Raw genomic sequence first — 19,789 nt, 5'->3', positions numbered from 1 at the left:
CCCGCCTCCCGCCGGCTCGCTCCACCCACAACAGCGTCCCTAGCGCGATGACGTAAGGCGCAGGCGCACTCTGTCGGCGACGCTGAGGCGCTTCTGCATCCGTGTGCCGAGGTGTGTGGCGAGCGTCGGAGCGGCTGGGGATGGTGGGGTGCGGGAAGACTGAGAGGTCCCAGAGAGAGAGAGGAAGAAGGGAAAAGCCCCAGAAGCGTGTCCAACGGGTGCTGGGGGCACAGGGCGGTGTCCTGCACTCTCTCCGGGCACTTCCTGGCGGAGCTGCATGCCAATCCAGCAATCATTTTTAATCGTGGGTTTCCTGTGGGGCAGCTAGCCCTGCACCCAGATGTAAGTGGGGGACGCTGAGTGGTTTCCTTCCAGCCTAGGTCCGCGGGGGACGTGGTTTATTTAATGAAGGACCACGAGATCTGGCTTGTCCTTTTTTTTTTTTTTTTTTTCTTTCCCGGGAACTACGACTTAATCTCTTCCTTTAGTCTCCTCATCTGTAAAATGAGGCGGTTGGGTCCTGGTGCGGTGGCTCACACCTGCAGTCCCAACACTTTGGGAAACCGAAGCAGGCGAATCACTTGAGGCCAGGAGTTCGAGACCAGCCTGGCCAACATGGTGAAACCCCGGCTCCACTAAAAATACAATAAATTGGCCGGGCGCGGTGGCTCACACCTGTAATCCCAGCACTTTGTGAGGCCGAGGTAGGTGGATCATTTGAGATCAGGAGTTCGTGACCAGCCTGAAATCGCTTGAACCCGGGGGCAGTGATTGTAGTGAGCCGAGATCACTCCACTCTGGGCGATAGAGCGAGACTGAGTCACAAAAAAAATAGATTATATATATGTATGTATATACACACACACAATACAGTAATTTTTTTTTTTTTTTTTTTTTTTTTTGAGACAGTCTCGCTCTGTCGCCAGGCGCCAGGCTGGAGTGCAGTGGAGCGATCTCCGCTCACTACAACCTCCGCCTCCCGGCTTCAAACAATTCTCCTGCCTCAGCCTCCCGAGTAGCTGGGACTACAGACGCGTGCCACCACGCCCAGCTAATTTTTTATGTTTTAGTAAAGACGGGATTTCACTGTGTTGGCAAGGACAATACGGTAAATTAACCAGGCTTGGTGGCTCATGCCCGTAGTCCCAGCTACTTGGGATGCTGATGGGAGGATCGCTTGAACCCGGGGGGCGGAGGTTGCAGGGAGCTGAGATCGCGCCACTGTACTCCAGCCTGGGCGGCAGAGCCAGACCCTGTCTCAATAAAATGAGGTGGTTGGGCTCACTGTAATTTCTGAAGCACCTTTCAGAACTATCTTTGATTCCTGTTTTTCAGGATCTTACCTTTTGTCATTCTCCTGAATGGGAAAAGAAATCCTTTGATTACTGGATGGTTTACACCTGGGTTGGGTACACTGGTGGAGAGTTAGGCCGCTTGCTTCTATTAGAGCTAATTGACCGTGGGTAGAATGGTTAGCAAGTAAGACGTGGCATTAATATTCCAAGTAGACTCATTTTAGTTTTGTTAAAAAATCAGTATGTCTCTTTTCTTTGATGTTAACTGTCTTTCATAGACTTAACTGTTAAATATTGATGTTTAATATGTTGCCTCATTTCAGAGGCGCATCCCCAAAATAAAGTTAATGATTTTTAATTTAATGTCACCTTTTTCTTTTTATTAGCATTCTTGAGGTCATCTGAACCTTCTGACTGAGAAAAGATGGTCAACGTCTTGAAAGGAGTGCTTATAGAATGGTTAGTAGTTTTGATGCTTCATGAGTTTTAACTTTAAATACTGAATCTTGACTTACATGTATATCTTTTCCAAAACCCTATTGTTTTTAAGATATGAATGAAATCAAGTCTTTTGCTTTCCCAACTTCAGTTTTTTTGTATAACAACTGGGACAGATTTTGTTGCAAAGTTCCTGGTGCCAGATTTCGGTCTCTTCTGTTGAATTGATGGAACTGGCGTGGTCAGAGGCAGCATATTTGTTAGATGAGTCTTTAGAGAAACAGTGCTTGCATTGTCCTCAAACATGACTAGAATTCTAGGGCCTGAAAGAGTTTGGGAACTTGCATACGTCTTTACCATTACAAACTATGGGAAAAACGAGAGCCAGATGGGGAGGGTTTCTTAAATTCCTTTAGATACAGTCAAAAGGAGAAACTAAAAACCACAACGGGCAGGGGTACATTCCTCAAAGCAATCCAATGTATAGGAACCCTGGGAATCCTGCTCTGTGGACACTCCCATTGTCTGAAAATACTGCTGTCTACTTTTCTGTTCCTCTAATATGAGCCAGTGCATGGATAATGTTACTGTTTCCATGATGGCAAGTCTGAGGAGGAGCAAGACGGAACTCGAGGACACCACCAACATTTAGAACAGCACTAGCCAATAGAAATCTAATGGGAGCCACAGATAATGGGCTTACATTTTTTCTAGCCACATTAATAGGAAAGTCAAATGAAACAGGTGAATTTAATTTCTTTTGTTTAACCCTGTCTATGCAAAACACTATGCTTTCAACATGTACTAAGTCTTCAAAAGAAATCGTCTTCAAAGTCAAATGCATATTTTAATTTTATAGCACATCTCACAGACTAGCCATGTTTCAAGGACTCTGTAGTGACCTGACTAATGGGCCACCTTTTGTACCGTGTCGATTTGGAGTTTTGGTAGAAGAGACACCAACAAAGGCAGCTAAGAAGAAAATAGCCACTGCGGTTGGAGGGAGAAAAGCCAAAGGAGGAAGTGTTTCACAGGGATGAGTGGGCCGAATTGGGCACTGATTGAGAACTGGCGTGAGATGAAGTTTGGAGTTTTGATGAGAGCTATTTTAATGGAGTGGTGGGGCAGATGCCAGATTGGAGCACTGTGAAAAAGGAGAGGAAGGTGAGGAAGCGGGAATGAAGACTTTGGAAAAGATTTGCTGTAATAATAAGCAAACAGTTAGCTGAGGAAGGACATGGTGAGGGCTCAGGTTCTTGTTAATTTTAATGTGAAAGACTTGAATGTACATTGATGAGAATAAACCACTAGGGGAAAAGCAAAGGGGATGGGATCTGGATCCTGCAAGTTCAGAACACACTGTTGTGTTGTCTTTTGAAGACTCTAGGTTTGATGTACTTATTTTCCTATTAAGTTGTCATAACATGAACATTTTCCTGGTTGGCCTTTTAGTGTTATTTTTAAATACAGAGGATACACATGCACAGAATGTCAGCTATCAATTTTTTTTCCTTTTGTTTCTTCCAATTCTAAGTTTAATCTTCACCCCTGGGTTTGTTAAACATTCACTTCTCTTGTAGGGGTTTTGTGTTTTTCTTGATGTTTTAAGGTTCATTCATCTAGAATTCATTGGAAGGAGAGGCGTATTATGAGGTGAGGATCTAAATTAGCTTCTTTTTTGTTTTGAGCTTTTTTGTCTGTTCATTTTGCCAAATAGCTAAACAGTTCTCCACTGTTTATTTCCTTTCCTAATGATGCTTGATGCCTCCTTAATCACATAATTTTACTCCCCTTGCTGTTACCTCCCATCCCTTCCCACATTCATTTTTGTTGTTGTTTTTGCCTATTCTAGAATAACCTTGAAATAATTTAGTCTATTTACAAAGTAATCCTTTTGGCATGATAGTTGGAATTGCATTAAACCTACGTTTTAATTTGGGGGGGAAAAAAGGTGGCTAGATTGCATCTTAAAAAACAAAACTCTGGGCCGGGTGCGGTGGCTCACACCTGTAATCTCAACACTTTGGGAGGCCAAAGCTGATGAATCACGAGGTCAAGAGGTCAAGACCATCCTGGCCAACATGGTGAAACCCCATCTCTACGAAAAATACCAAAAAAAAATTAGTCTGGCGTGATGGTGCATGCCTGTAATCCCAGCTACTCGGGAGGCTGAGGCAGGAGAATTGCTTGAAACCGGAAAACAGAAGTTGCAGTAAGCCGGGATCATGCCATTGCACTCTAGCCTGGTGATAGAGCGAGACTCCATCTCAAAAAAAGAAAAGAACAAAACTCGGGAGACTCTGAAGGCTCAGTGCCTAGTTTGCTGTCCCGTATCTAGCCTCTGAATTCTGCCTGGTCTCTCTAATGACTGTCCATCACCTTGCACTTCAGGATAATCCCCAGACTAGTAGCAATAGCATCAGCTGGAGCTTGTTAGAAATACAGAGTCTCAGACCTTACCCTAAATCCACTAAATCAGAATTGTGCATACAAAGGACCTTGTTGGCTAAGCTCAGTGGCTCACACCTGTAATCCTAGCACTCTGGGAGGCCGAGGCAGGTGAATCACCTGAGGTCAGAAGTTTCAGACCAGCCTGACCAATAAAGTGAAACCCTGTCTCTACTAAAAACACAAAAAATTAGCCGAGCGTGGTGGCAGGTGCCTGGTGCCTGTAATCCTAGCTACTCAGGAGGCTGAGGCAAGAGAATCACTTGAACCCAGGAGGCAGATATTTCAGTGAGCCAAGATCACGCCATTGCACTCCAGCCTGGGCAACAAGAGCAAAACTCCGTCCAAAAAAAGAAAGAAAAAAAAAAAAACCTTGTTAAGATGCATTTACATTTTAAGAAGTACTGTTAATCAGCTTCAGTTTGATAGTTTCCCTAGGGAGAAGTGTTTTGCACCAGGACTGTGAAATTTTACAGGTAGGTACCGTCCTTGAAAACCTAATTTTTCCATTCAAAGTGATTTCTAAAGTGTAGTCCACACAATTTTTCAAAAGAGTAACTCTGTCTTCCCCAAATGCAAGTCTTCGAAAAAAGATTTTGGGCCTAAGAAATAACATAGATTCACAAAGGGTACGGCCAGTGTTAGTGGATTCTCCTTCACAGTCAGATGCAGATGTTAGGATGGTAACTGGAAAAGTCACTCAGTTTCCCTCATGTACGTATTTGATGCCAAGGAGAAGCTTGTTATTAATACAGTATCAGCATGAGTCTGTTTATTGCTTCATAATATCTGTGGATTACATGAAGCATTTAGGCGTATTGGAGTATAAGATTTGATAGGTCTGGACTTTATAGGCAAACCACTCAAGGATCTTCTACAACTGTTGCAGGACACTAAAATTGAGGCTCAGCTCTGGAGGCCAAGTTGGTTTTGGCTTCATGCAGGAAAGATTCAAGAATGAGCGACAGTGAAAGGGAAAGCAAGTTTATTAAAAAATAAAGGAATAAAAGGGTGGCTACCCCATAGGCAGAGTGGGGTGGGGCAGGTGGGCAGCAGGCAGGCCTGCTAACTGGCTATTTTATGGCCATTTCTTGATTATATGCTAAACAAGGGGTGGATTATTCCTGAGTTTCCTAGAAAAGAGACAGGGATTCCATGGAACCAGGAGTCCCCGGTCCAGACCATACGGGGTAACTTCCAGATCTTGCCATGACATTTAGAAACTGTCATGGCGCTGATGGGGGTGTTTTTGGCGTGCTCATGCATTATGATTAGCATATGATAGTAGAGAAGTTTGCTTTTGTCACCATCTTGGTTCTGGCTGGTTTCTTTACTGTATCCTTGCTTATGGGTGGCGTCTTCTGACCTGTGGTTTACTGTCTCTCCTGTCTTGGGAACTAGTCCTGCTGAATTCCTATCTCACAGCTGCTTCCACTATCCCAAGAATCTCTCTTCAAATTCCAGTCCATCATTGTCTTAATACAAGCTAATGTGTAATCGCTTATGTAGTGCTGTTCCACGTATGTCTTAGGTTGGCTTGACTTACTGCCCTATTTAAACTCCGTTTTTATCAGTTACGTTTTGTGGGGGGGGAACCCCACAAGTGTCTGAAGCCTCAGCCTGTTCCCATATAAATATTGATTTAGAAAAGAGTTAGAATTAAAACATAGTTATTCCTTTGTATAATCATATATAATCTTATAGTTACTTATAAAGATATATACTCAATATAACCTTTAATTTTACTAATAACCATCAGGTTATGAAGCATGGAACTGAGGTGACAAGATCTTGTGAACAAAGTGATCCCAAGGCCAGATGCTCTAAGCCGCCTGTCATGCCCGCCTAAGGGCTGTTGGAGGGCGCCTCAGCTGTGCGGCAGCGCCAGTGCTGTGAAAGCGCCCGCTGTTTAGCCAGCTAGGGAAGGAGATGTCCACAACGACTGAGATGCCTCCTTCCTGGGGAAGTTAGGAGAAAACTCCGCTTCGCCAAGCTCTTGTGGCAAGGCCTGACGGCTGTCAGGAAAACCCACAGACATGCAGGGGCTTAACTGTCTCTATGTGGTGCTGTGCTTCAGTGATCAGTTCCATGTCTGCTGTCATGCCCTGCTTCTGCTCCTGGTTTCTCTTTTTCTTAAAAGATAAGAATTAGTAGTAACATAGTGTCCTTGGTATTTTTGACAAATATGTGAAGAGTGCTGACGCGTTAGCTTTTCTCCTCACTTCGACTGCTTGAAAGTATTGGGCCCCCTATCTCCAAGATACGTGATTTACCTGACCCTATCACTTACCACGATTACGTCACCCAACCTTCCCTGCCCACTGCTTTGTACTCAATAAAAGTCACAGTGTCCAGGTACTGGTGCCACTGCAGCTCTCCGAGCTTTGATTGGCAGTGGACCCCTGAGCCCAAACTCTCTTCTCTAGCTCTGTGTCTGTGTCTTTTATTTCTATAGTTTCTTGTCTCTGCATCAGCAGGGAGGGTCTCACAGAACACTGGAGGGCTGGACTCTATAACGTTTAACTGATTTTGAGTCTGCAGAGATTTGCTAAAGAAGCAAACCAAATTATGATGATGACCATTTATTCTTACCTTCAGTGGATTAAAAAATCAGGGCCCTTGGATATAGTCAAAATCCTAAGTCCCGAGGGCTTATTAAATACTAAAATTAAAGGCTATAAATTTTTTTGGAAAGTTTATGTTTATAAATTTACAATTTTATGTCAAAACTGAAAGGTTGGTGAAAACTTTCTCTTTTTTGGAATCCACCATCAATTGCCAGGCCCACACTAAGTATTCTCCCAAATCTAGCCACCCAAGCAATTACCAAAGCAAGCAACACGTGACCACGGTATGTCTGTGTCCAATTCCAGTGCTGGAGCAGACCTCTGGTGTAACAGTTGCTACAGTTGGTTTGGCAAGTGTTTCAGCAAAAAATGTGTTGCTGAATTCCAACCAGCTTACATCACAATAGCAAAGAATCTGGAGAAATATGTATTATTAGACCACCCTTATCCTTATGAGTTTGGCTTCTAAACCTATATTGTTTGTGAGAAGCAGATAAGAAGTATGACAAAACCAATCTAACCATTGTTCTGTTTTTTTCTTAACATGCATAAATCTTTTCTCAGCCTTTGCTTAGTGGGGCCATGTTCACTGAAGTTTTCCAGGCACCCAAAACAGTGCCTGAGATACGTATATATACATATACATGTATATGTATATAGATATGGCTTAGTAAATATTTGTTTAGTGAATGAATTTTGTTAACAGAATTGACTCCAGGTTTGTGATCTCAGCTGAAATTCCAAATTAGTTAATGTTCCTTTAGAGCCTCTCTATTCCCACGGTGAGATTCACAGTGGATAAAATGAGATTCTTGTCAAATTAGATTTAAGTTTTAGTTCAAAACAGGTGTGTATACTGGGGCTCCTTTTAGCATGTTATATATCAAAATTGGTTTTAAATGAGGAGGCTGTTGTCTTCCAGTTACAGCTTTTAAAAAGCAAGCACCCCACCAAGCTGCTGATAGAAGTGTAATCTGAGAAACAACTGAAAGCAACTTGTGATGGGTGTTTTGTGCTTTTATATCCTTTAACACAATAATTCCATTCTGTAAGTTTATCTTTAGGAAATTGCTGCACGTGGTGGCTCACACCTGTAACCCAGCACTTCAGGAGGCCAAGGCGGGCAGATCACTTGAGGTCAGGAGTTTGAGACCAGCCTGGCCAACATGGTGAAACCTGGTCTCTACTAAAAATAAAAAATTAGCTGAGCATGGTAGCGGACGCCTGTAATCCCAGCTACTTGGGAGAATGAGGCAGGAGAATCATTTCAACCCGGGAGGCAGAAGTTGCAGTGAGCCAAGATCATACCACTGCACTCCAGCCTGGGCAACAGAGCGAGACTCCATTTCAAAAAAAAAAGGAAGTGATCAGAACTGCCAATAAAAATGTATGTATTTAATGTACTAGAAAAATAAATTAATTTGTTGTGGCATATTTAAATCAAATAATATAGCTATTAAAAATATTTGCAGACATTTTAAGTGACTCAGGGAAATGATATTGCACAATAATGTTAAATGAAAACACCTGGGTACCTGTAATAACACTGTTTTCCATGTGACATACGCTATACTGAGCACTTGCTAATACTAATTTAGTTCTCACAACAGCCCTTTAGGTAGGTGCTAACATCTCCACTTACGGATGCACAAAGTGAGATGCAGGGAAATTAATCAATTGCTCAGTTACATGGCTGCTGTTAAACTGGGATTTTAAATCCTCCAGAGCCCAAGCTACTAAACTTTACATATACTATCTCTCCAATATAAAACTAAGTATAATATTGTGTTTGCTTTCTAAAAGGATATACATATGTCTTAGAATTATACCATGTATATGGTATAATTAGTGGTTTTGTAATCAAAATAGTAAATCATTTGATAAGGATAGAACTGATTGTGACTTAAACCTCTCTGCCTATATTCTTTAGTCCATTAACTTTGCAGTGCAGCTGTGGTACTATCATTGCTGTTATAGATCACAGGCTCTTTGGCTTCCTGTGTAATAAAAATTTACACAGGGCTACACAGTTTTCCCAGATGAGGCTTTTATTTCAGGGCTTATGCACAAGTGCAAGGGAGACAGTGAAGTATCAAGAACTCTGCCACTGATCCCCACAAAAGCTGGTAGGGATTTTTTGATTAGGCGAAGCATGGAAATTTACATGGGGTAAGGTATGCAGGCTGGGCTGGGCAAAGCACGTGAAGGGCACAGTATGCGGTCAGCATCTGGTTGCAGTGGTTATCTTGAGTAATGGGCCACCTGGTGGCCTGGCCAGTGGCCACAGGCTGCCAATCAGTTGTTCAGCTTTCTTTTCCAAGGTGGAACACTCCACAACCTTGGTTTGATACTTAGATTTCCTAAGTAAAAGTCATGGTTAAACATGAGAGCACAGAAGAATGGCTATTTTCTTTATATGACTAAAGCCTCGGGGTTAGTGGGTACATCACCGGCGAGGTAGTGCTATGCGTTTTCTGATCAGTGGGACAAGAGAAGGAAAAAAAAAGAAAAAAATATGTGAATGAGGAACTGGATCCAATTCCTAGTCTCATTACTAGTTAGAAAGCTGAGAAATTGAGAGGGTGAGTGGCTTTATACATTATACATATTTAGGTTGGCGGAGCTAGGGCCTAGGGGTAGGCTTTCTGGGTCCAATACTGTCTTTAGACTTTTGTAACAGTAAAACCCCTATTAAATGTCTTACTGGGAAAACGGAGCTGTTTTCTGGTTAACTTAATGTCCCCTATGGGTATCTCTTTCTCTTAAGACCCTCCTCATGTATGAAATAGTTATTGAGCACCTATAACATGCTGGGCTCTAATCTAGACACCCATTATCTCAGAGTGAACAAAACCCAGACTCAGAAAACACTTTGGAAAATGCTTCTAAAAAGGGAAACTAATCATAAACAAAGCTATTTCACATTTAATAACAAATTTTCTAAAACAGTCTACTCCCAGGACATAATGGAATTTATGAAGAAATACTTAAAAATTTTTTAAGTAATATTATCTGTTGGTCAGTTATTATCAGGAAAGATACTTTAGCATTGACTACGGCAAGATTGTCCTAATGGATTATCAGTGCTGACAGCTTTGACCAGACTGTTTTACAGCTCACTGCATCATCCTGGTAGATTATCATGGTATAATCCTTTTCAGAGTCATACTTTATAGGAGCTATATTAAGCTGCTTTTGGAGAGAGTTTATTCATGATATCTGCCCTTCACATTTCCAGGGCAAAGACATTTCTTTTCTGTACAATAGCCCTGATCCTGGGACTTCAAGTATGTAAATATACACTTGGTTTGGGTTTTTGTTTTGTTTTGTTTTGCTTCCCTCAGTATGGAAGTGGAATAGCTCTGTGTTCAGATAGCAATATTCCAGGCCTTTTGTCTTTCATAACAAGATGTCATTTAAACTTTGAGGTTTTTGTTTTTTGGTTTTTTGTAATTAAATAGTCTTTTAAAATCATTACATATTATCTTTACTTCTGGTACATGCTTGAGAATTCAATCTCAAATTGTCTTTCAAATGTTTAAGGTATGCCAGGCATGGTAGCACATGCCTGTAATCCCAACACTGGGAGGCTGAGGCTGGAGGATTGCTTGAGCCCAGGAGTTTAAGACCAGCTTGGGCAATGTGGTGAAACCCCATTTCTACAAAAAGTACAAAAATTAGCTGGGCATGATGGCATGTACCTGTAGACCCAGCTACTCAGGAGGCTGAGGTAGGAGGATCACCTGATCCTAGGAGGTTGAGACTGCAGTGAACCAAGACTGTGCCACTGCACTCCAGCCTGGCCAGCAGAGTGAGGCCCTGTCTCAAAAAACAAAGTTTGAGGTGATTGACATTGAAGAGTTATTTCAGTGTTCACTGGCCAGTCATTCCTCTAAGCTGTCTCAATTGTCTGTATGTTTCCCCAAGTGTGGGGAGTACCATCAGTGTTCAAGATGATTTGAAGAACACACATTTTTGGGGAGTAGAACAGAAAAATAGGCCAGGCACAGTGGCTCACACCTGTGATCCCAGCACTTTTGGAGTCCGAAGTGGGTGGATTGCTTGAGTCCAGAAGTTTGACCTGACAGAACCCTTTCTCTGCAAAAATAATACAAAAAGGCCGGGCGCAGTGGCTCAAGCCTGTAATCCCAGCACATTGGGAGGCTGAGGCGGGTGGATCACAAGGTCGAGAGATCGAGACCATCCTGGTCGACATGGTGAAACCCCGTCTCTACTAAAAATACAAAAAACTAGCTGGGCGTGGTGGCGTGTGCCTGTAATCCCAGCTACTCAGGAGGCTGAGGCAGGAGAATTGCCTGAGCCCAGGAGGCGGAGGTTGCGGTGAGCCGAGATCGCGCCATTGCACTCCAGCCTGGGTAACAAGAGCGAAACTCCGTCTCAAAAATAATAATAATAATAATAATACAAAAAACTATCTGGGTGGGGTGGCACATGCCTGCAGTCCCATGTACTTCAGGAGGCTGAGGTGGGAGAATCTTCTGAGCACAGGAGGTCAAGGCTGCAGTGAGCCATGACAGCACGTACTGCACTCCAGCCTGGGTGACAGTGAGACTCTGTCTCAAAAAAAAAAAGAGAAATAAATTTTTTTATATGACCAGTTTAATTTATTTGAGGAGAAAAGGAAACTGACACATCAAACTCTTGGTTTTGTACCAGATGAAAAGTTAGTTGATTTAAAGGCAATGTAAAGAAAAATATTTATTTTGTCATGCCAGCCCAACAACAATAACAAAAAAGAAAAATATTAAGTGATTTGCAATGGAAGTCTTACAAGAGATGGCTAAAATAGCAAGGATGGTATGCAAATGGCAGACATTTTGAAAGCACTGGTGTGATGATTCAGCACAGATGTGAGTCCTGAGGCATCTCTTGGTTTTAGTGGTTTGGCTCTAACTTCATTAACATTATGTAAATTTATTCCAGTTAGAAAATTCCCAAAGAGATTAGTCTTCATAACCACTTAACTCTTGCTATTTTTAATACCTGTTTGTAGTAGTCAGTTACTGAGAATAAATTGGTGTCGTCTGAAAGTACTGAGCTCAAACTGTAATAAGATAATATATCACATGCGAACAGTAATGTTATAATGTCCTATTTGTCTTACTGTTGGACCCAAAGTTTATTTTAAAGGTCTAACATAAAACAGCTGTTCATCCTGTAAACCAAAAAGTGTCTGAGACAAGTCTCAATTAATTTAGAAGTTTATTTTGCCAAGGTTAAGGACATGCACACGACATATCCTCAGAAGATCCAGACAACTTGTGCCCAAGGTGTTCGGGCTACAGCTTGGTTTTACACATTTTAGGGAGACAAAACATCAATCAATACATGTAAGATGTATATTGGTTCAGTGCAGAAAGGCAGGACAACTCAAAGCAAGGGGAATGGGGGGCAGGCTTCCAGGTGGTCACAGGTAGATTCAAGGACTTTCTGATTGGCAGTTGATTGAAACAGTTATTATCTAAAGACCTGGAATCAATAGAATGGGAATGTATGGGTTAAGGTAAGGAGCTGTGGAGGCCAAGGTTTTATCATGCAGATGAAGCCTCCAGGTAGCAGGCTTCAGAGCTTTTATCAGAGGTAAAAAGGTGCCAGAGTCTCCTGGATCAGGGAAAAGACCTGGAAAGGAATGGGGATTCTCTACAGAGTAGATTTTCCCCACAAGAGACACATTGCAGGGCCATCTCAAAATATGTCAAAGAAACATTTTGGGGTACAATACAATTTCAGGGCCTGCTGTCTTCCATGTGATGCTCTACAAGAGTCACGCTGGAATTTGGTGTTTTATTGCTACAAAGTCTGTTGTGTGGGTCTTAAGATCTCTGTTTTAATATTAATACTGGTCAGCTATGCCTGAATTCAAAAGCAGGCAGGTATGAGGCATGCCCGACCACCATTTCCATCATGGCCTGAACTAGTTTTTCAGGTTAACTTTGGAATGCCCTTGGCCAAGGGGAGGGTCTATCAGTGAGTTGGTGGGTTGGGGGCAGGGTACTTAGAATTTTATTTTTGGTTTATAATCTTGTAAAATGTCTCCTAAGAAACTCTAGGATTTTTATAGAATATATTGAGGTACTTGTGGGGCCTGGAGGGTCAAGTGGGTGCCAGGGTCACCATATGAGTCCTCCCTTGTCTCTTGTTTGCAAGGAAAGCTTAGTTGTAGAGCACTGAAGTCCAGGGTTTTTGTCTGACTCTCCCTTCCCCAGACATCACACCTGTCTACTGTTGAATTGCTCTCCTTTTATTCTCCCCACTGATCCCTCCCCGTATACCTTTATTTGTATATGCAAGGAAGATTTTAGGGAAGAAACCGAATTTTTAAAGAGTCTGAGTAGAAGAACAATAGTTTTAGAGAGACTGAAACTTTGGTTTCCCTGTCCCGTGGGCCTCCTCATTTTCCTTTCTGTGATAGCGGGAAGCACCCTGTTGAACCTGCTTCATCAACTCTGGGTTCCTTCTAGAATTGCTCTTCAAGCTTTTTTCAAAAAATGTTTTTACCTGCGCTCTTTGTCAATAATTAATCAATTATTTACTCTGAGATTTGTCAGAGTAATGTGTGTTACTGTTCTAGAAAAATCTTTCACTGTACTGTTCTAGTACAGTGTGTTACTGTTCTAGAAAATCTTTTCATTTAAATTCTTATTCCGTATGATGGATAAAATTAGGGAATTGCTGAAAATATGAAGTTTAACATTTTTCTGTATCTGCTTAAATCTGTGACCATTATGCTGTGTTTATAAAATACCCCATTCTTCCCCCCATCTGTCACCAGCTGTTATTGCCATTCAGTTTCATGTCAGTGTCATCCTGGAGACCCTAATTCTCATTATGCCTTATATGCCCATTTTTCCTAATTTTCAATCACCCAATAAGCCACAGACTCCCAAGCTACTCCGTCTCTTGGACGTTCATGATCTATGGCCCCGTTTACCGTCTCCTACCTACCCACCCCAATCCCTTCCACTTGCCCTCTAGGACATCATGAGATGGCAGCAGCATACCCTGTAGCCTCAGCCTCTTCGCTGAACTTTCCTTTTTCCTTCCCCTACCGTGTGTTGTTTTTTTGTTTGTTTTTTGTTGTTTTTTGGACAAAACCTGGCTTTCTCCTGAGCACCCTGCTTCTCCCACCATCTTATCAAGTGGTGCCTGTTTACCTCTAGAACAGCACCCTCTTGTACCATTGGGCCAGGAGGATTGGTACCTTGCTTATTATTGCCACTTCCAGAAATTCTCCCTTCCTCTTCCATAGAAACCCCCAGTTATCAATCCTAGATCATCAGAGTGGACTACCCACCAACCCTCCTCTTTAGAATCATCTGCAGACACCCCATTCTTTCCTGAAGGTTTTTCCTTGAAAAAACTATATTCAGTAGCTCTCCTCTCAAATCCTTAGTGATGTTAGTATCTATGTGGATAATCCTTTAGATACCCTATTCTCCCAGTTCCCTGACCTCCTCTTCCACTGAGCTTATCCTCCACCTCATCACAGCCACTCATTCATATAGTTGTAGCTAGACCTGTCCTTCCTTTACCTACATGCCAGCTCTTCAGTCTCATTTCAGGAATCCGACTCCGACCATCACCTCCTCTTTCCTTCACTCCCTCTTACTTCACTCCATCATTTCTTCAACTTCGCCAGACCTATGACCCATCTGTTCAGATTCCCACACCTCTTTCTAGCTTCCAATCTACCTTTCTGGTCGCTACAGCTAAATTTCTCCGTAAAGATTGGTTCTCTTCACTGTCTCTGATTTCTCTCCCTGCATGTGAAATGCACTCCAGTCATGCTTTCTCTATTATGACTCCACTAAAACTGCTATTGTCGAGATCCAGTGACTTTCTGAATCCAGTAGTCAATTTTCAGTCCTAATCTTGCTATATGCTATAAGCCTTTGACAGAATTGATCACTCCCACTTCCTGAGTAGCCTTTGTTCACGTTGCTTTCAGGACTCTCTGGGTTGTCTTTCTACCTCAGTGGTGACTTATTTTTTATTTTTATTTTTTATTTATTTTTGAAACAGGGTCTCACTCTGTCACCCAGACCAGAGTGCAGTGGCTCAATCTCAGCTCACTTACAACCTCCACCTCCCAGGATCAAGTGATTCTCCTGCCTCAGCCTCCCGAGTAGCTGGGATTACAGGCACGTGCCACTACTGCCTGGCTGATTTTTGTATTTTTAATAGAGACAGGGTTTCACCATGTTGAGGCAACCTCAGCCTCCTGGGTTCTAGTGATTCTCCTGCCCTCCACCTCCTGAGTAGCTGGGGTTACAGGTGTGTGTCACCTGCCCAGCTAATTTTTTTGTATTTTTAGTCGAGTTGAGGTTTCACCATGTTGGCCAAGCTGGTCTCAAATTCCTGACTTCGTGATCCACCCGCCTTGGCCTCCCAAAGTGCTGTGATTACAGGTGTCAGCCACTGTGCCCGGCCTAGTGGTCACTTCTTACTCAGCTTCTCCACTTGGGGGCCAGTAGGCATCTCAAATTATAACATCAAAAAACAACCTTTTTTTTTTTTTTTTAATAGAGTCAGGGTCTCACTCTGTTGTCCAGGCTAGTCTCTAACTCCTGACCTCAAGCAATCCTCCAGCCTAGGACTCTCGAAGTGCTAGGATTACAGCGTGAGCCACCATGCCCAACCTAAAAGTAAACTGGATCTTACCTGCAAACCTATTCTCACACATTCTTCTTTATCTCAGTAAAAATCTCCTCCATTCTTCCAATTGCTCAGACCAAAAATCTTGGAGCTTCCTTGTTCTTCTTTCTCAAAGCTCATGTCCAGTATTAGCAAATTATGTTGGTTTTATGTCAGTAAATACCTAGAATTCAGCCACTTCTCATCACCTCCACTATTGCCACCGACATTAAAATCATCATCTTTTGCCTGGATGTCACCTCATGGGTTCCCTGCCTCTGCCACTTCCAGTCTTTTCTCAACCCAGCTAATATGATCCTTGCAGTTAAAATTTAAGTCAGTTTGTAAGTTAAATCATGTCTCTTGGTAAAAGCCAAAGTCCCTCAAGTCAGTTCTGAGGCTGATACTCATTTAGGGATAGAAGTAAATCCTTTGTTAGCATCACTTAATACGTGCTTGTACTTAAAACTTACTTTTCTTGTTTTCAGTAAATTACAGTGACATCTTTTGGATTAAATCGTTACCTTTACAATTGATACTGAAATTTCTCGGGACACCAAAACATTATATGAGATTGTTTTCTTGCAAAAATCTGTGGTGCAGCTTGACATTTTTATATTCATCTTTTGTTCACCACATTGTATATTAGAGACATTTTGCTGTATATCTGTACTGCCCATGAAGAAATTGTATCCCTCTTTTCCCTCACGACAATCCTATTCCTTCCAAACTAAAATCCACAAGTTAATAAAATTCCATTTGGCTCTCTTCCCTTGAGTACCTACTGCAAACCAAGCACTGTCCTTGACATTTATCTCCTTTAATTTCCGTAACAATTCTGTTATGTAGCCTCACTTTGGTAGTTGGGAACAGAGGCTCTGGGAGATTAAATACATACTCAGAGTCACACAAGTGAGTGATGAAGCTGGGGTTGAATCCAGGTATGACTCTTGTTATATACCTGCCTGACCAAAGTGACTGTTTAACTGGTTTTGTAAATTAATTTGTCACTGGTAAGACATTGAAAACCTACTGGTTCCTTAGATGTAATGGGCATAGACAAAAAAGAAATGCATTGTTTAAATCCGTTAAGAAAGCTGTGACTCTAGGCCCTACTAACTACAAAGCTTTGAATGGTTCTTCTGTTTTTTCACTTAGTGACAAATTATTCTTTAAAAATCTTGCCATTGGCCTCTGCCTCTTCAACATATACTAATGGTTCTAAAATGAAGCCATGTCTGTACGTTGTTGACACTTGCGGCAGAGAGGAATAAAGGGATTGAGTAACAGAACTTTAAAAATCATTCTAAAAATTCCGCCTGTTCAGATTTAATTGCTCAAGTCTCTGTGGTGTGATTTGACAACAAGGTATCTTACAGTCATGGGTTTGTCTTCACAGTGATCCTGCCATGAAGCAGTTTCTGCTGTACTTGGATGAGTCTAATGCCCTGGGGAAGAAGTTCATCATTCAAGACATTGATGACACTCATGTCTTTGTAATAGCAGAATTGGTTAATGTCCTCCAGGAGCGAGTGGGAGAATTAATGGACCAAAATGCGTTTTCCCTTACCCAGAAGTGAAAATACTCAGTATGGACCATTTAGGAATTGTAAGCAGCAGGTGTGAAAGACTTGCCACTCGATATCTTAGGTGACTGGTTAGACATAGAGCGTTGTTTTAGGAGCATGCCACGGGAAAGACCGAGGGATCATTTGTTCAGAAAAAAAGCCCCTGAACTGATTTTGTTATGCTGTATAATTTAAAAAATAATAATAAAAAAAGCTTTAACAGTTGGCTGTAATTTGGCTTTTTTTATCCTTTATTAAAATACAAATGTTAATGCTTTTCCTGCCTTTGTAATACCAATTTAATACCTTAAGAATATAATGGAGTGTGCTTTTAAATTGTCGGTGTAGCATAGGTATTTATTTTGCTCATCCGTGTTAACTGTGCGTTTTTGTTGTGTGGATGTGGGTGGGTGGTTTCAGTTAGAAATGTCATAGATTTGCTGTGTTAGCAGGAACTTTGCCATTATGTATGCCTCACAAATCATATCTGCATACCAGTCAGCTCTATTGATAAAGAAGATTTAAAACGAATGTAAACTATAGTTTGCATTTCCCTGAAAATAGAGTATTGTTTTTAAGAGTGTTAGAAACAACCAAATGGGAAAGGCACATGCTGCTTTGCATCTTTAGTTTTTCCTTGTTCAAGCTTTGTTGGTCACATTTTCCAATCTGTATTATTTTATTAAGAAATCGGCTGAAGGAGGCTGAGGTGGGAGGATTGCTTGAGCCCAGGCGTCCGAACCACTGCACTGTAGCCTGGACAACAGAGAGACCCTGCCTCAAAAAAAAAAAAAAAAATTCTGCTTGTACCTTAATCCCTATGATGGGCGTCCCCAAACTTTTTATACAGGGGGCCAGTTCACTGTCCCTCAGACCGTTGGAGGGCTGCCACATACTGTGCTCCTCTCACTAACCACCAATGAAAGAGGTGCCCCTTCCTGAAGTGCGGCGGGGGGCCAGATAAATGGCCTCAGGGGGCCGCATACGTAGTTTGGGGACACCTGCCCTATGAGAATACTTACCAAACTTATCTAAAAAAGAAAAATAGGAACAGACATATGCAAAGTCAGCCCAACAGGAAAGGACATACTACATTAAAAGACTTGCAGGCTAAGCATGATGGCTCACACCTATAATCCCAGCACTTTGGGAAGCTGAGGCAGGCAGATCACTTGAGCCTAGGAGTCAAAACCCTCTCTCTACAAAAAAAAAAAAAATTATATATGTATGTATATATATAAATTACCTGGCTGTGGTGGCATGTGCATGTAGTCCCAGCCACTGGGGAGGCTGAGGGAAGAGGGTGGCTTAAACCCAGAAATTGAGGCTGCAGTGAACCTTGATCATTGCCTCTGCACTCCAGCTTGAGTGACAGAGTGAGGCCCTGTCTCAAAAAAAAAAAAAGTGTGTATATATGTATATATAGCAAGAGAGAGTTCTGTGATCAATTGAAGGCAAAAACAATAACACTGATGGATGCTTTCCTTCCCTTCCTGAAGATAGTGTCATTAGGATGGGTTCCTGTAATGGGAATTGTCCAGAAGAAAAGGGAATTTTCATAACATGTAGAATCATCAAATCCATTTTACCTGCTTCATTATGGTATATTTATTCAAAGCACCTGTGTACCATTTTTACTTATGCAGCATTACTGAATCTGGAAGTTTTCAGTTAGATGTATTTTATATGATTCCCACCCATATAACTCAATCAGTACAGTTCCCACATAGCAATGCAAAAAATTTTGATGAGTGACTGGTACTAAAAACTTGTTAAGTAAAAAGATGCTTCTTAAGAATTTCCAGCTATACTAAAATGTTACTAATGTATCTTATATTTCAGGCATATCTAAATCAATTTTTAGTGTGCCTCAGGCATTTGTTAACAACCTTTTAAATTAACACGAAATGTAGAAAATTTTTGTTAGAATCCCAGTTAAAAAGGTATTAGGGGCTGGGCGAAGTGGCTGATGCCTGTAATCCCAGCACTTTGGGAGGCCAAAACGGGCAGATCACCAGAGGTCGGGAGTTCAACACTTTGGAAGGCCAAGGCGGACAGATCACCGGAGGTGGGGAGTTTGTGACCAGCCTGACCAACATGAAGAAACCCCGTTTCTACTAAAAATGCAAAAAAATTAGCCAGGCATGATGGCTACTCAGGAGGCTGAGGCAGGAGAATCGCTTGAACCCAGGAGGTAGAGGTTGCGGTGAGCTGAGATTGTGCCATTGCAGTACAGCCTGGGCAACAAGAGCAAAACTGTCTCAAAAAAAAGGTATTAGGATTTTTGCCACTGAGGTTAAAAAAAAAGAAAACACGATATTTATGAAAAAAACTATTGACCAGTGACTGCAAAGAGTGGTATTAAGTGAAATAAGTGAAGGAAAATGTTAGCTCTTACTTTTTAAAAGTTGTGTTGGGGCAAATGTTAAATTTCTTTCTCTGGACATGATTAAGAAAGAGTAATGTGATACACCATGGAATATTATGCAGCCATCAAAAACGATGAGTTTGTGTCCTTTGTAGGGACATGGATGAACCTGAAAACCATCATTCTCAGCAAACTGACACGAGCAGACAATCAAACACCGCATGTTCTCACTCATAGACGGGTGTCGAACAATGAGAACACATGGACACAGGGAGGGGAGCACTGCACACGGGTCTGTTGGGGGGAAAATGGGGAAGGGACGGAGGGGTAGGGAGGTGGGGAGAGATAGCATGGGGAGAAATGCCAGATATAGGTGATGGGGAGGAAGGCAGTAAATCACACTGCCATGTGTGTACCTATGCAACAATCTTACATGTTCTTCACATGTAC

At 41.9% G+C, this 19,789-nt stretch overlaps 1 protein-coding gene across 2 annotated transcripts; it reads left to right on the top strand.

Annotated features, from left to right (window-relative positions):
• Window positions 1-45: 45 nt before the first annotated feature.
• On the top strand, window positions 46-17,204 carry GTF2H5 (general transcription factor IIH subunit 5). 2 transcript variants are annotated; one of them, XM_039467714.2, is made up of 3 exons: window positions 46-111; window positions 1,682-1,754; window positions 16,803-17,204. In XM_039467714.2, exons 2-3 carry the CDS (start codon window positions 1,720-1,722, stop codon window positions 16,981-16,983), a joined length of 216 nt encoding a protein of 71 aa, XP_039323648.1. In that variant the 5' UTR covers window positions 46-111; window positions 1,682-1,719; the 3' UTR covers window positions 16,984-17,204. The 2 variants fall into 2 exon arrangements, with proteins under 2 accessions (XP_039323648.1, XP_074253294.1); XM_074397193.1 differs by lacking the exon at window positions 46-111 and adding an exon at window positions 121-342.
• The last annotated feature ends 2,585 nt before the right edge of the window (window positions 17,205-19,789 follow it).

The sequence above is a fragment of the Saimiri boliviensis genome, chromosome 4 (genome assembly GCF_048565385.1).
Source record: "Saimiri boliviensis isolate mSaiBol1 chromosome 4, mSaiBol1.pri, whole genome shotgun sequence".
Lineage (NCBI taxonomy): Eukaryota > Metazoa > Chordata > Mammalia > Primates > Cebidae > Saimiri > Saimiri boliviensis.
This window is presented reverse-complemented; position numbering and strand designations above follow the sequence as displayed.

Bases quoted from the DNA above. Each gene is read 5' to 3' on its own strand.
- GTF2H5 (XM_039467714.2), top strand. From the start codon at position 1,720: ATGGTCAACGTCTTGAAAGGAGTGCTTATAGAATG. The intron at 1,755-16,802 runs GTTAGTAGTTTT...TTGTCTTCACAG, and splicing joins AAAGGAGTGCTTATAGAATG to TGATCCTGCCATGAAGCAGT.